Here is an 11,065-nt window from a genome sequence, read left to right as displayed (position 1 = left end):
TAGATACCAGCACACACCTTCCATCTCTTCCAGAAAACATTATGCATCCATCAGGTTCAATAGTTGTTTTGACTTCAGGGAACCACACAGAAAAGCAATGTTTCCTGGATGAAAGCCAGAGATAGAACAAGATGACAACAACCACATGAAATCTAAGATTTTATGCTCTGTTGAAATCCCTGTCTGCCCTTACAGCACTCCCCTTTCACAAAAATTATTTATTAGCAAACGTGGGTTTTTCTCTGTTGGACTTCAAAAATACTTTGCATTCATAAAAGACATACAAAAAAGAATTAAAAGAAACATAAGACCTGATAAGCACCAAATATGTAGCTTATTTTGTACATTTATTTATGTAAGAGATAGTATCAATAAACTGTGATTTATTCATGCAATGCAGTTACATAAGAACTTAAATGACTAATCTCAAATCACTATCAAAAAACTGAAGCACTGTGTGACAATTACAGTCAGTGAAAATAATGATGAAATTTCATTAAAAATAGCATCTTACAAATCTTTATTTTAAATCACTGCAATATTGTAGTTAGTGTGCTGCCCAGCCCCAAATAAAATATACAGAGGTAATTCTGATGACCACATGTTTAAGTTTACATCCTGAAAACTCCAAATTCTGTCTTCTTTGTGGGTGCATTTAGTGCTGCGCTGAGACTGAGGCCCAAAACCAGTCTTGTGTCAGCTGGATCAATAATTCCGTCATCCCATAATCTAGAGAAAAGCCAAAAACATAACAAACCAAAACTTTTAATAAAGGAAATCAACATATATGCTTTCCAGAAAAAGAAGAGGAGTAAAGAGCTAAATTATAATTAAAACAATGGAGTCAATTCACGCTGTTCATCAATGCAATAGACTGGTGTGCATTACTCCATGGAATTTGTGTTCTAGAACAATGTTTACATTTAGGTAAGTGAAGAATGTCAGACCTACATATTTTAAATAGATTCTTCATACTTAATCATCTCCTTCAAGAAAAAAGCCCTCTTTGCTTGTTAATGTTCATGTACAGAATGACCATCTGTCAATGACCTATCTAATTCCATCAAGAATGCTTGCACTTCAAGGATTATGTCACATCATTATTTACACCATTCAGGTTAATTCAACTGCCAGATGAGGATGATACAAGTGTTTATTCTTTCATCATTAAAAAGCCATAAAAAATTTCAAGTATTTTCATAACTTCTGTGGTGGGTTGACCTTTGTTGGATTCCAGGTGCCCATGGGGCTGCTCTATCTCTCCCCCATCCCAGCTATACAGAGGAGAGAAAACAGGATGGAAAACAGTAGGTTGAGATAAGACAGTTTACTAAAGCATAAATGAAAGTTTGCATGTGCACCAAGAAAAAAAAAAAAAAAAGTCAACAACTTTATTCTCTACTTCCCATCAGCAAACGATGTCTGGTCACTTCCCAGGAAGCAGGGCTTCAGTACATATGGCATTTGCTTGGGAAAGCAAACACTGTAAATAACCAATGTTCCATCTTCCTCCTCCTTTCCTTAGCTTTTGGAATTGAGCTGAAGTCATATGCTATGGAATATCCCTTTGGTTAATTTGTGTCAGTGGGCCTAGTTCTGTCCCCTCCCAGATCTTGCCCACCCCAGAACACTGCTGGGGGGGAAATGCTGGAGAGAGAGGCTGGTGCTGTGCCAGCACTGCACAGCAAAGCACTGCTCAGCCAAGGCACTCTGTGCTGTCAACACCTTTCCAGCTACTAATGCAAAGCACAGCACTGGGAAGGCTGCTGTGGCATAATGAACTCCACCTCAGCAAGACCCAATACAATTTCTTTCAATTATTTTAAGTTCATTTCTAAACAACTGGAAGGTACTACCCTCCTTAACCCAGGCCTGAAGACAATTAAATTATAAATGAGCAATTGTCAAATTCCCTATAATTTCCAACACTTGTAAATAGTCTCTTTGATGTTACCCAAAAATTAAGGTCATAGTAGCATCAGTTCTCAATGACAGCTCCATCCTATCTAAATTAAAATCCATGTTAAAATTCCCACCTTGAAATGAAAATGTAAATATTGTTATTTCCCCAGCAAGATATTTAAACAAGATACATACTGCTCATTGAAACCCAGTCTCACTTAAACTAACACATAATCAGCATCTGCAGAGCACATGCATCTTTGGTTAAGAGAGGGATGCTCCTCCTCCATCCCATCTTTCCCTAGAGAGACTTATTTTGCATTCTTTATGAACTTATTTCAGTGTTAGCTAATGCTTAATTCTTTGTGGAAAATTTAAAAATACAAGAAACAGTAATGAACAAGGAGCCAAGACTGACTCTGCCAAGAGAAGACACAGCCTCTCCTTTCCAACTGAAGTTCCATCTGCAAATTTTATATTGTTTGGAGATAATTTTTTGTTAAACCTATTAGACAGGAAACAAGATATTTTGCAGTCTTCTTTCAATCCTAAATAGGCCAACCTCACCCCCAAGAGGACTGCAAACTGTACATAAACACATGGTGATAAACTCAAGGCAGCAGCAGACACTTGAGTTTTTTCCATATTTGCTTTATTTTGTCATTTGCTGTGAAAGTAATATTGATCAAATCAGATAAATATACTAAGAGACTGACAGTATACGCTTTTCGTTTTACAAGGTGTATCTATCCTATGATGCACAAAATGGAATTGCAGTAGAAGACACCTTTAATGAGACCAGGCACAAGGGTTCAGGCTCAGCTCTAGGAGCATGTTTTCCAAGTTAGACAGAGAAGAAAAAGGATACCCAGCTCAGAAAGAATACTGTACTATAAACAGGTCTTAGAGTGGTGCAGCTTCCCAAGCAGGAGACTGGTAAACTAAATGGGGCACAAGAGAAAAACTGAAGTACAGAAGAAGAAAGGGTTTGGAGAAGGGAAGACTTTGCTGCTAATTGGGAAAAATCAGGCCCTTTCTTTTTTTTTGGGAGAGAAAAACAAATTTTGATTTAAAAAAGTCTTGAACTACAGTAGTTGTGGCACTCACTGACCTAGCTGCCAGGTCCCAACAATAAGAGAACGAATTCTGGAAAAATGATAGAATCATAGAATGGTTTGGGTTGGAAGGGACCTTAAAGATCATCTAGTTCTAATCCCCCCACCATGGGCAAGGACACCTTCCACTAGACCAGGTTGTTCAGAGCTCCATCCAACCTAGCACTGAACATTTCCAGGGATGGGTCAGAGGACTGCTCCTCTGGGCAACCTGTTTAGTGCCCCACCACCCTCACAGTAAAGAATTTCCTCAAATGTAAAAAGGAGAAAAACTTCTTGCATGGTAAAAAAAAAAAGAAACTGCTATAAACCCAAAATACAAATATAAGAGAGCTGTAGATCTATCTAAATTCTTCTCATTTTAAGATTCTCAGTTAGTACCTCTGTTCTAGTGGGCTAATAACCCAAGCATTGGAATATTCTAACAGCCACACTTGTACCTGCATGGAAGTGGTACTAACAGCAAATTCTGTTTCAGATGACACAAGAGCTGTCTGTATCATAACTGGGAAAAAGTTCATGGTCGAAGTTCCTGCTGTCTGACTCCTGTGAGTAACATCTTTCCTAACTGTATCTTTAAATTTTAAATAGTATCTAAATTTTAAGTAGTAACCAATTTTTTTAAAGTATTTGGGCACTACTCAGTTAAAAAGACTCAGAGGAAGTGATTCTTACCATACAAAAGTAAAAGCAATTGGAAGCTTATTTTTGTTTGAAATAGCCAAAGAAAAGTGTAACTTGGTTTTACAGAGACTTACTTAAGAGATGTTTGAATTTTCTTCATTTTTCTCAAGACAATGGCTGTAGCTCTTGATATCATCTAGCATGACAGAATGGTCAAGACAATATTTTCTGTACTTTCAACTTTACAGAGTATGCCTTACCAAAGTTTAATGCATATGCTTTTTTTTTCTTCACCTTGTATTTGTATTTTGATTTAGTTATGATGAATATAGTCAGATTAATCTACTAAAGGAATGGAGAAGATCCTCCTTAATAGTGAAAGTAAAAGCAGTTCTGTGAGGTCAAATCAATCCCAACCTTCTGTTTTCTTAAGACTATGAAAAAAACCCCAAATTTATGAACCATCTCAAATACATTCATTTCTATTTTAAGCAAATTTTTGTTTTTTTGACTGCTACAGCTTTGTTTGCTCTGTATATAAACTTTTTTTTTTTCCTAATAAATATCTGCAATTAACTTTCTTATTTATGAAACACATTGAAACAGAATGAGGGAATTCATAATACTTAAAATGTTCAACACATCTTCTCAGGAAAGGGAAGGGATGAACTGACTCCAAAACAATCATCAACTTAGTGCAGTACCTTGCAAGACAAACTTCATAGTGATTACTGCTGAAATAAATATCCAAACATGAAGCACATTTCAATGGCAGATTTGGGATTTTTTTCTCCTTTTTTTGTAACAACACAATTGACTTATATTAACAACCACAGAAGTTTTATGTTGCATGCAAGTCAAGCTGCTTTCATATTGTCACCCCTGGCCTCTGCTTCTCTTTGTTTAAAGAAAACTGCATTCTCTACTGGGATGTAACACTAATAATTAAACTATCTGTTAAATCCCCATTGGAGGAACATGAGTCACACTACACTAATAAAATATCTGTAACTGAGACAGTGTGAGTAAAAGAAATGAAGTTGCCTAAAGTAAAATCCCTATGTAATTTGTTAAGATGCAAACCACTGAAATCTTTTAAGAAACCTGTGAGCAGATTAATATAACTTATTAAAAAGGGTGCTACCTAATGACTGCCATTAATTAAGACTGCTCAATGTGAAAGGTAATAATCAAAAAATTGGTTAAAGTCTGATTAGAAAATACAGCTGCAGGGAACAGTATTGACATCCTGTAGTATAGCAAGTTATCACTTATAAGCAAAGCAATATAAACAGAATAAAGAGGGATATTTTCTTGTCTTTTAAGATCATATGGGCATTTTCCTTCTCACTCCTTATTACTGCTAAAAGCTTGGTTCAAAGCCTAATGAAGTCAAGTGGAAGGGTCACATCAATCTCAATGGCTATTAAGGGTAAGGCAGACATTAGGCAGGAGGACAGCATGAGGGAGCCTCCAAACCAGCTGCACACAAGCAGCAACACAGACAACAATCTTTGTGCCCATCTATTGTTTTTTGTTCTCTCAGAAATGCAAAGCTGTTAGAGTTTCCTTGCTGACATCTTTGGTGGAGGGCTCTTACAAAACAAAGGCTGTCTGGATTCCGTTTCAATTACAGTACCCTGACATTTGGTAGACAATCAGCTGGGTTTTTAACGTGCTTGGAGCCCAACAGGAATGGGCTGCAAAAGGAACAGGTTACTCCTCCCTGAATTACAGAAATGCTTGCTAATAAGCAGCTGCTGATGTTGGCTGATTGGAAAGGGTTGTCTCCAAGGTGCAAGGTGAGTGGTACATCATTCCCACTGCGGAGATTGTAATCCACTTCATCTCATTGTTTCTGCTTGGACAGCCTACTCCACAGTAATGAAAACTGCTGAACTATTGATCCAAGATCTTGCTTAGGAATTAGTTAATACAAAGCATGAAAGGGCAGGAAACATAAGTACATCCATTGAAATACCCAATTAATTCTACAAGAGAGCAATTAAAAGCTCCTAGACAATGCAGACTGTACCTACTTGAACTGAAAAGCTAAAGAAACCAGCCAGAACTGCTTTGACCTGAGCCACTCACACACTGTTGTCAAAAGCACTCCTTTGTGAAAAGAGGTATTTCACCTTCATTGCTTATAGCCAGGTAAACCTCAGTAGGATTTCAGCTCTGACATTTGACTTCATGTCTCAGCTGGGATTATTATCTTGAGTGCAACATCACACGAACCCAACCACATACAATCCAGACCCATGCTAGTTCTCAGCCAACTGACATCTGTGCACATCACATTTCCTTTCCAAAAGGAAACAGTAAGAAGCGCATAACTACCCTGCTTTTTCAAAAAAATGACACATCACTTAGCACTAAAAACACTTTCTAATACCTGGGCTGGGCAAATTTAAGATATCTGCTCAGGTGACTACTAGATTAACAACTTAACTTCACAAAATGGCCAAATATTCTGAAAACATACACTGGTAAATGTTGCTCATCAGAGAGCACAAAGTTGACATTAAATACTCACATTTCATGTCTAAAAATCAGACAGTATTAAAAATTCAAAATGTGATGTTTTTTAATGTTGGTTTTAACTTTACATGTAAAACCACTTTCTTACAGATTAGTAACTTACTGTTGTAAATACTGACAATCATCTGTCAGTTTTTGGGAGAGGGTAAGTTTTTATATTGCTAATATATCTAATATATTGAACGTTAAATAAATAATGAGTAAAAGAATCTGACAAAAAAAGTAAATGTTAAAAAAAACCCCACAGTATTCATCTTCTCTGATCTTCTCTGGAGTAGAGATTAATTTTAAATACAGACAGTTTGACTCATTTTTAAATGTTATTATAAGTAGAATATTCTTCTCCTTAAAATCCAGTTATAAAAAATGATGATATATATTTTTTCATTTTTCCTTCTTGCCTTAGAGCAAAGTCAGTTGTTAAAGGTCAGGTGTTAAAAACTTTTGTGCTATTTCTTTTATTACCCATAAAAGATCAAGCCTGATGAAGGTATTCATTTGATGAAACATTAAAATTAATGTTGATTTCCCAGGTATAATATCTCAGTTAAGTATATTCCACTATGCCTACACAAAGAGTAAAAGTTAACAGTCATTTCATATCTTCTGATCATGAAGAAGAAGCTCTTCCCAGGTTACCTGCCCCTGCTTCCACAGTGTGTACACTTCCTTCTTACACCTCAGTTTGAGGAGAAAATCCTTGCTCAACCACGCCAATTTCCACCCTGCCAAGCTCAATTTCCCACACAGGAATAAAGAACTCTTGTGCTCTAAGAAAAGTGTATTTAAAGAACTGCCAGCTGTAATCAGCCCCTCTGTCCTTAAGCAGTTTCCCAGGCAATTTCATCCACTAACCCTTTAAACATCTGGAAGTTCACACTTTCTAATTTTAGGGTCTGGAGTTTCTCTTTGCTGCCTCATATTCCTTGAGATCATGAACTCGACCAGGCTGTGCCTGCTACAGCCCCAGCTGCTCCCAGCCATGACCTCTTCAATGAGCCCCTCTCACTGCTGAGTGCCAGGCCCAGGAATGCCGCACCTCTGGCTGGCTTGCCTGACACCTGGACCAGGAAATTGTTCTCTACATACTCCACGAGTCTGGGTTGTTCACTGCCAGCTCTGCTGCTTTTACAGCTGACATATGCGTCACTATACTACCCTCTACTACCATTAGCAGCTGAGAGCCTGTGGAAAATCAGCTTTTGGATACTACAAGCAGAAATATATGCAGGAAGATTAGCAATGACAGGATGAAACTAATGCAGAATAACCATCAAAGGCCAAAAAAGCCCCCCAAGCTACTTTCCAGATGTGTCTGGATCACTTCAGGATGCCACCTTGTTTCATTAGCCTAACTAGTTCCTGGTCATTTACTAATATTGCATCAGCCTGAGCATGAAATGCTGCAAAGGACTTCTCAGCAAACTTTTATGAGTATGCAGCACCCATCAACTAAAGCCCTACACCATCACTGCTATCATCCAATACAATTACCTACCATGACCTGAAATTTGCTTCAGGTCATCTTTAAACTGCTACCTCCTTTTCCACTGGCCTCTTCTACTTGCAGGACCCCACTAAAAAGAATTCCTCCTAATACACATGCAGCCACTCATTATAGTGTTCAATAAGCTTTAGAAAGGTGACCAGATACTCCACTGGGGAAAATGATATAAAACTCATCCAGAATAAAACACATAACATAGAAACTCCAGGCTACCATATAATTTCTTACAGAACCAGTGAAGTAATTCTTGCAAGTGCATGCTGTCTTCTGAAACAGTTCATAGTACCAGGTCCCAGAGACAAGACAGACAAGACATTGATTTGAACGCACATCAAACACAATCTTTGCTTCCAATTGCTCTGTTCTGCTGTTCTTTAATACCAAGAATTAGATGTCAAGTCCCATGATTACAATTAAGTTTTAGAATAGTCATTTGTAGGTTACCTTGCACTGGAATAATAAGGGTTTCCTTCCTCCTCGAACCTCCTAATGATTGGCTCCTTCAAAGCTGCTTCATCTGCCTCAGACAACTAAAAAAACACATAAAACATTCTTTAGTATTTTCTTCTCCAATGATAGCAAATCCAATGATATGCAGCATCAACCTGAAGAAAATGACTAAATTATCTGCCCAAAGTTTTTTTACTCTTTTAGCACACAATTGTCAATTTTGCATGTTTGACAACAAAATTCAAATAGCACTCTCCAAATCAAGTGGGTGGAAAAAGGAGAATAAACATATACTTAACTGAATGCAAGAGTAATTGGTGACTAGCACTTGAAAAATTACTGAAGCTAGTGTATTGGAAAAAAAAATTTGGGTTGCCTTTGGCAAGATTTTTTAATAATGTTAAGTCTGCGCTATTCTAACACTGCGTTTCTTATGATCCAGACTGGTCACAGTAATTCAGAAAACTTTCAAGTTTCTAACACATTCAACTGACATTTAACTACTACTAATTATTTTTCTTGACCTTCTTTCTGGGTATCATGGGTTTGTGAAATTAAGACAGACAGAGATAAGGGTGAGTACATTCTAAACACAGGAAGAACAAGTCAAGTGTTGAAAAGTAATGACACTGAGATAGCATGTTCATACTGCTTCACTATTCTGATTAACTATTTATGATAAATATGAATAATTTTAAGACATCAATAAAACCATTTCTTACGGGATCAAGGCAGTAGTATAACCATAAATCTTGCAATTAAAAAAACCCAACTCAGCAGAAAAGAGTATGCAGTGAAACGATAAAATATTACTATAAGATTTAGTAAGGTATGTTTATTATATAAACACTATACCTCTAATTTTCAATTAAAATTTTGAAATCAGCAAAAACTTTTCCAAACCTCTCCAGACTTCTGCTGTTACAAGTTTCATAATTCTCAATCAGTGAATCATTTGAAGATGAACTTTCTCTAAAACTGCCACCTTCGTAATAATTGGAAAGACACCTTTTCCTGACATATTCCTCTTCATACTTCCAAACCAAGGAGGATTCCTGGTTGCTTATCTCGGGTAGAACTAATAACTTGGAGCACAAAGTACAAAAACATGATGGAATATGAAATACTCCTCTTTTTAAGCAAAAGTGAGAAATGTTATGAATGATGTTCATATTTCAAAGAAGTAAGCAATAACCTTTCACAAATGCTTCATGTTTGTCAGTGCACTAGTTGGCACTAGGATAATTCACTGGTGTCTCACTCTCTTCAACCCCTTCCTAGTTCACAAAGTGATCAACTCCAGTAAAAGAGTAAGTGATAATGACTTTACTAGAAATGAAAGAAGAAGGATATACCTCTTTTCCCTCCCTTGCTTTTCGGTCCTTAGCTATTGTAGCTAGAACAGTTGCAGCTTGCTCCCCTCCCATCACTGATATGCGAGCATTTGGCCACATATATAAAAATCTTGGACTGAAAAAATACATATTAAACATTAAGGTAAGACATTGTCACATTTCCTAGTGAAGAATTAATTCTCACTCAACTAAGAATACATTTTTATGCATGACAATTTTACAATAAAAATATTTTTTAAAAAGGTACATTAACATACTTCAATGCTTGCAGCATTACATTTCAAAATGTAAAAATTCTGTTAATTTCCATTATTCACCTTTTAAAAAAATTTCTCTTTCTTGAGTCTTTTCAGCTCACATTCCCAATTCACAGGAATTTTTCTCCTAAACACCTCAACTAACTTCAATAGTATGGGGAATCTTGAAAAATTAAATTTAAAAAATCACATAAAGCCTTTTGTTGACCAAAGGGTCAACAAAAAAATCTTTAGGGGCTATACAAACCTTACCATAAAACCAGGCTGACTGAAGTGAATAAGGAGTTTTTACACAAACTGATATACTTTTCCTATGAATGCAGAATAAAGAACCAGCCTATACTGCCCAATGATTGTTTAAGACTTTACAATTTTTCCAGCAAGAACTGAAATGGGAGAAAAGGACGTGAACAGGTTTACTTTTAGAAGGTCTCCTCTGTCACCTAATTCAAGGTGAATCATAGCCTTATTAGTCTCTACAAATTTCAGGCTGTTATTTGCTTATGAACATATTAATTAAGAACTCTTTTCCAAACAGCACAACTTCTTCAAGAGTTCAGACGATTTTTTGGAATGGTACTTCAAGGCTATGCTCTCTTAAATTATTTCTATCTCCTGTAACAATTTGAAGCAACACTTACCTATATGCTCTTCCACACATCCCATAGTTTCCAGCTCCGTAAGAGCCACCAATAATGACGGTTATTTTAGGTACATTGGCACAAGCTACAGCAGTTACCATCTTGGCACCATCTTTTGCTATCCCTCCAGCTTCATATTCTCTGCCAACCATGAAACCTAAAGAAATACAACAAGAACAAAAGGCTCACGAGCTTTATATTGTAATACTGTGCCATACGTCATACTGTGCACTTCACAGCACATTGGAGAAAGAACTGAGGAGCGAATCATATGGCAAGGCCTTCAGCAGCCACTGACAGGCTGATTTCCAAACAGGCTGGAGATGTAGGTACTACAAAGCACATAAGAGACTGTCTAGAACACAGCCTCAACAATTAACAGCAAAGTCTACAACAAAGTGAAACCTCAAAAACTCGATCTTACTCACCTGTAATATTCTGCAAAAACACAATGGGAATATTTCTCTGGCAACACAACTGGATAAAATGTGTACCCTGTGGAGAGGAAATAAAAGAAGAGTAAGTCATTAAAAGCTGGAAAAGTGAAGCTATCACTACCAGCATTCTGAAGCCTATGCTAAATCCTTCCACTGAAGTCCACCACAGTATTTCCATCAGGAAGCACTATACTACTTCCCCTTCAACCGAAGTTAACTGCAAAATATGCATT

At 36.9% G+C, this 11,065-nt stretch overlaps 1 protein-coding gene across 3 annotated transcripts in view; it reads right to left on the bottom strand.

Moving 5' to 3' along the window:
* Positions 1–328: 328 nt before the first annotated feature.
* The window catches only part of MCCC2 (methylcrotonyl-CoA carboxylase subunit 2), a 37,307-nt gene continuing 26,570 nt past the window's right edge, over positions 329–11,065 (bottom strand). For 2 of the 3 annotated variants that reach the window (XM_054002461.1, XM_054002462.1), the window contains 5 exons: positions 10,824–10,890; positions 10,396–10,552; positions 9,498–9,612; positions 8,137–8,222; positions 329–729 (listed from right to left, as the gene is read on the bottom strand). In XM_054002461.1, the coding sequence (XP_053858436.1) occupies positions 612–729; positions 8,137–8,222; positions 9,498–9,612; positions 10,396–10,552; positions 10,824–10,890 (543 nt within the window). In that variant the 3' untranslated portion in view covers positions 329–611. The remainder of the gene's footprint in view (positions 730–8,136; positions 8,223–9,497; positions 9,613–10,395; positions 10,553–10,823; positions 10,891–11,065) is intronic. The other variant, XR_008441116.1, reaches the window with a different exon arrangement.

Source organism: Vidua macroura, chromosome Z (genome assembly GCF_024509145.1).
Source record: "Vidua macroura isolate BioBank_ID:100142 chromosome Z, ASM2450914v1, whole genome shotgun sequence".
Lineage (NCBI taxonomy): Eukaryota > Metazoa > Chordata > Aves > Passeriformes > Viduidae > Vidua > Vidua macroura.
The sequence above is the reverse complement of the archived record's forward strand: the minus strand, read 5'-3'. Positions and strand labels throughout refer to the sequence as shown.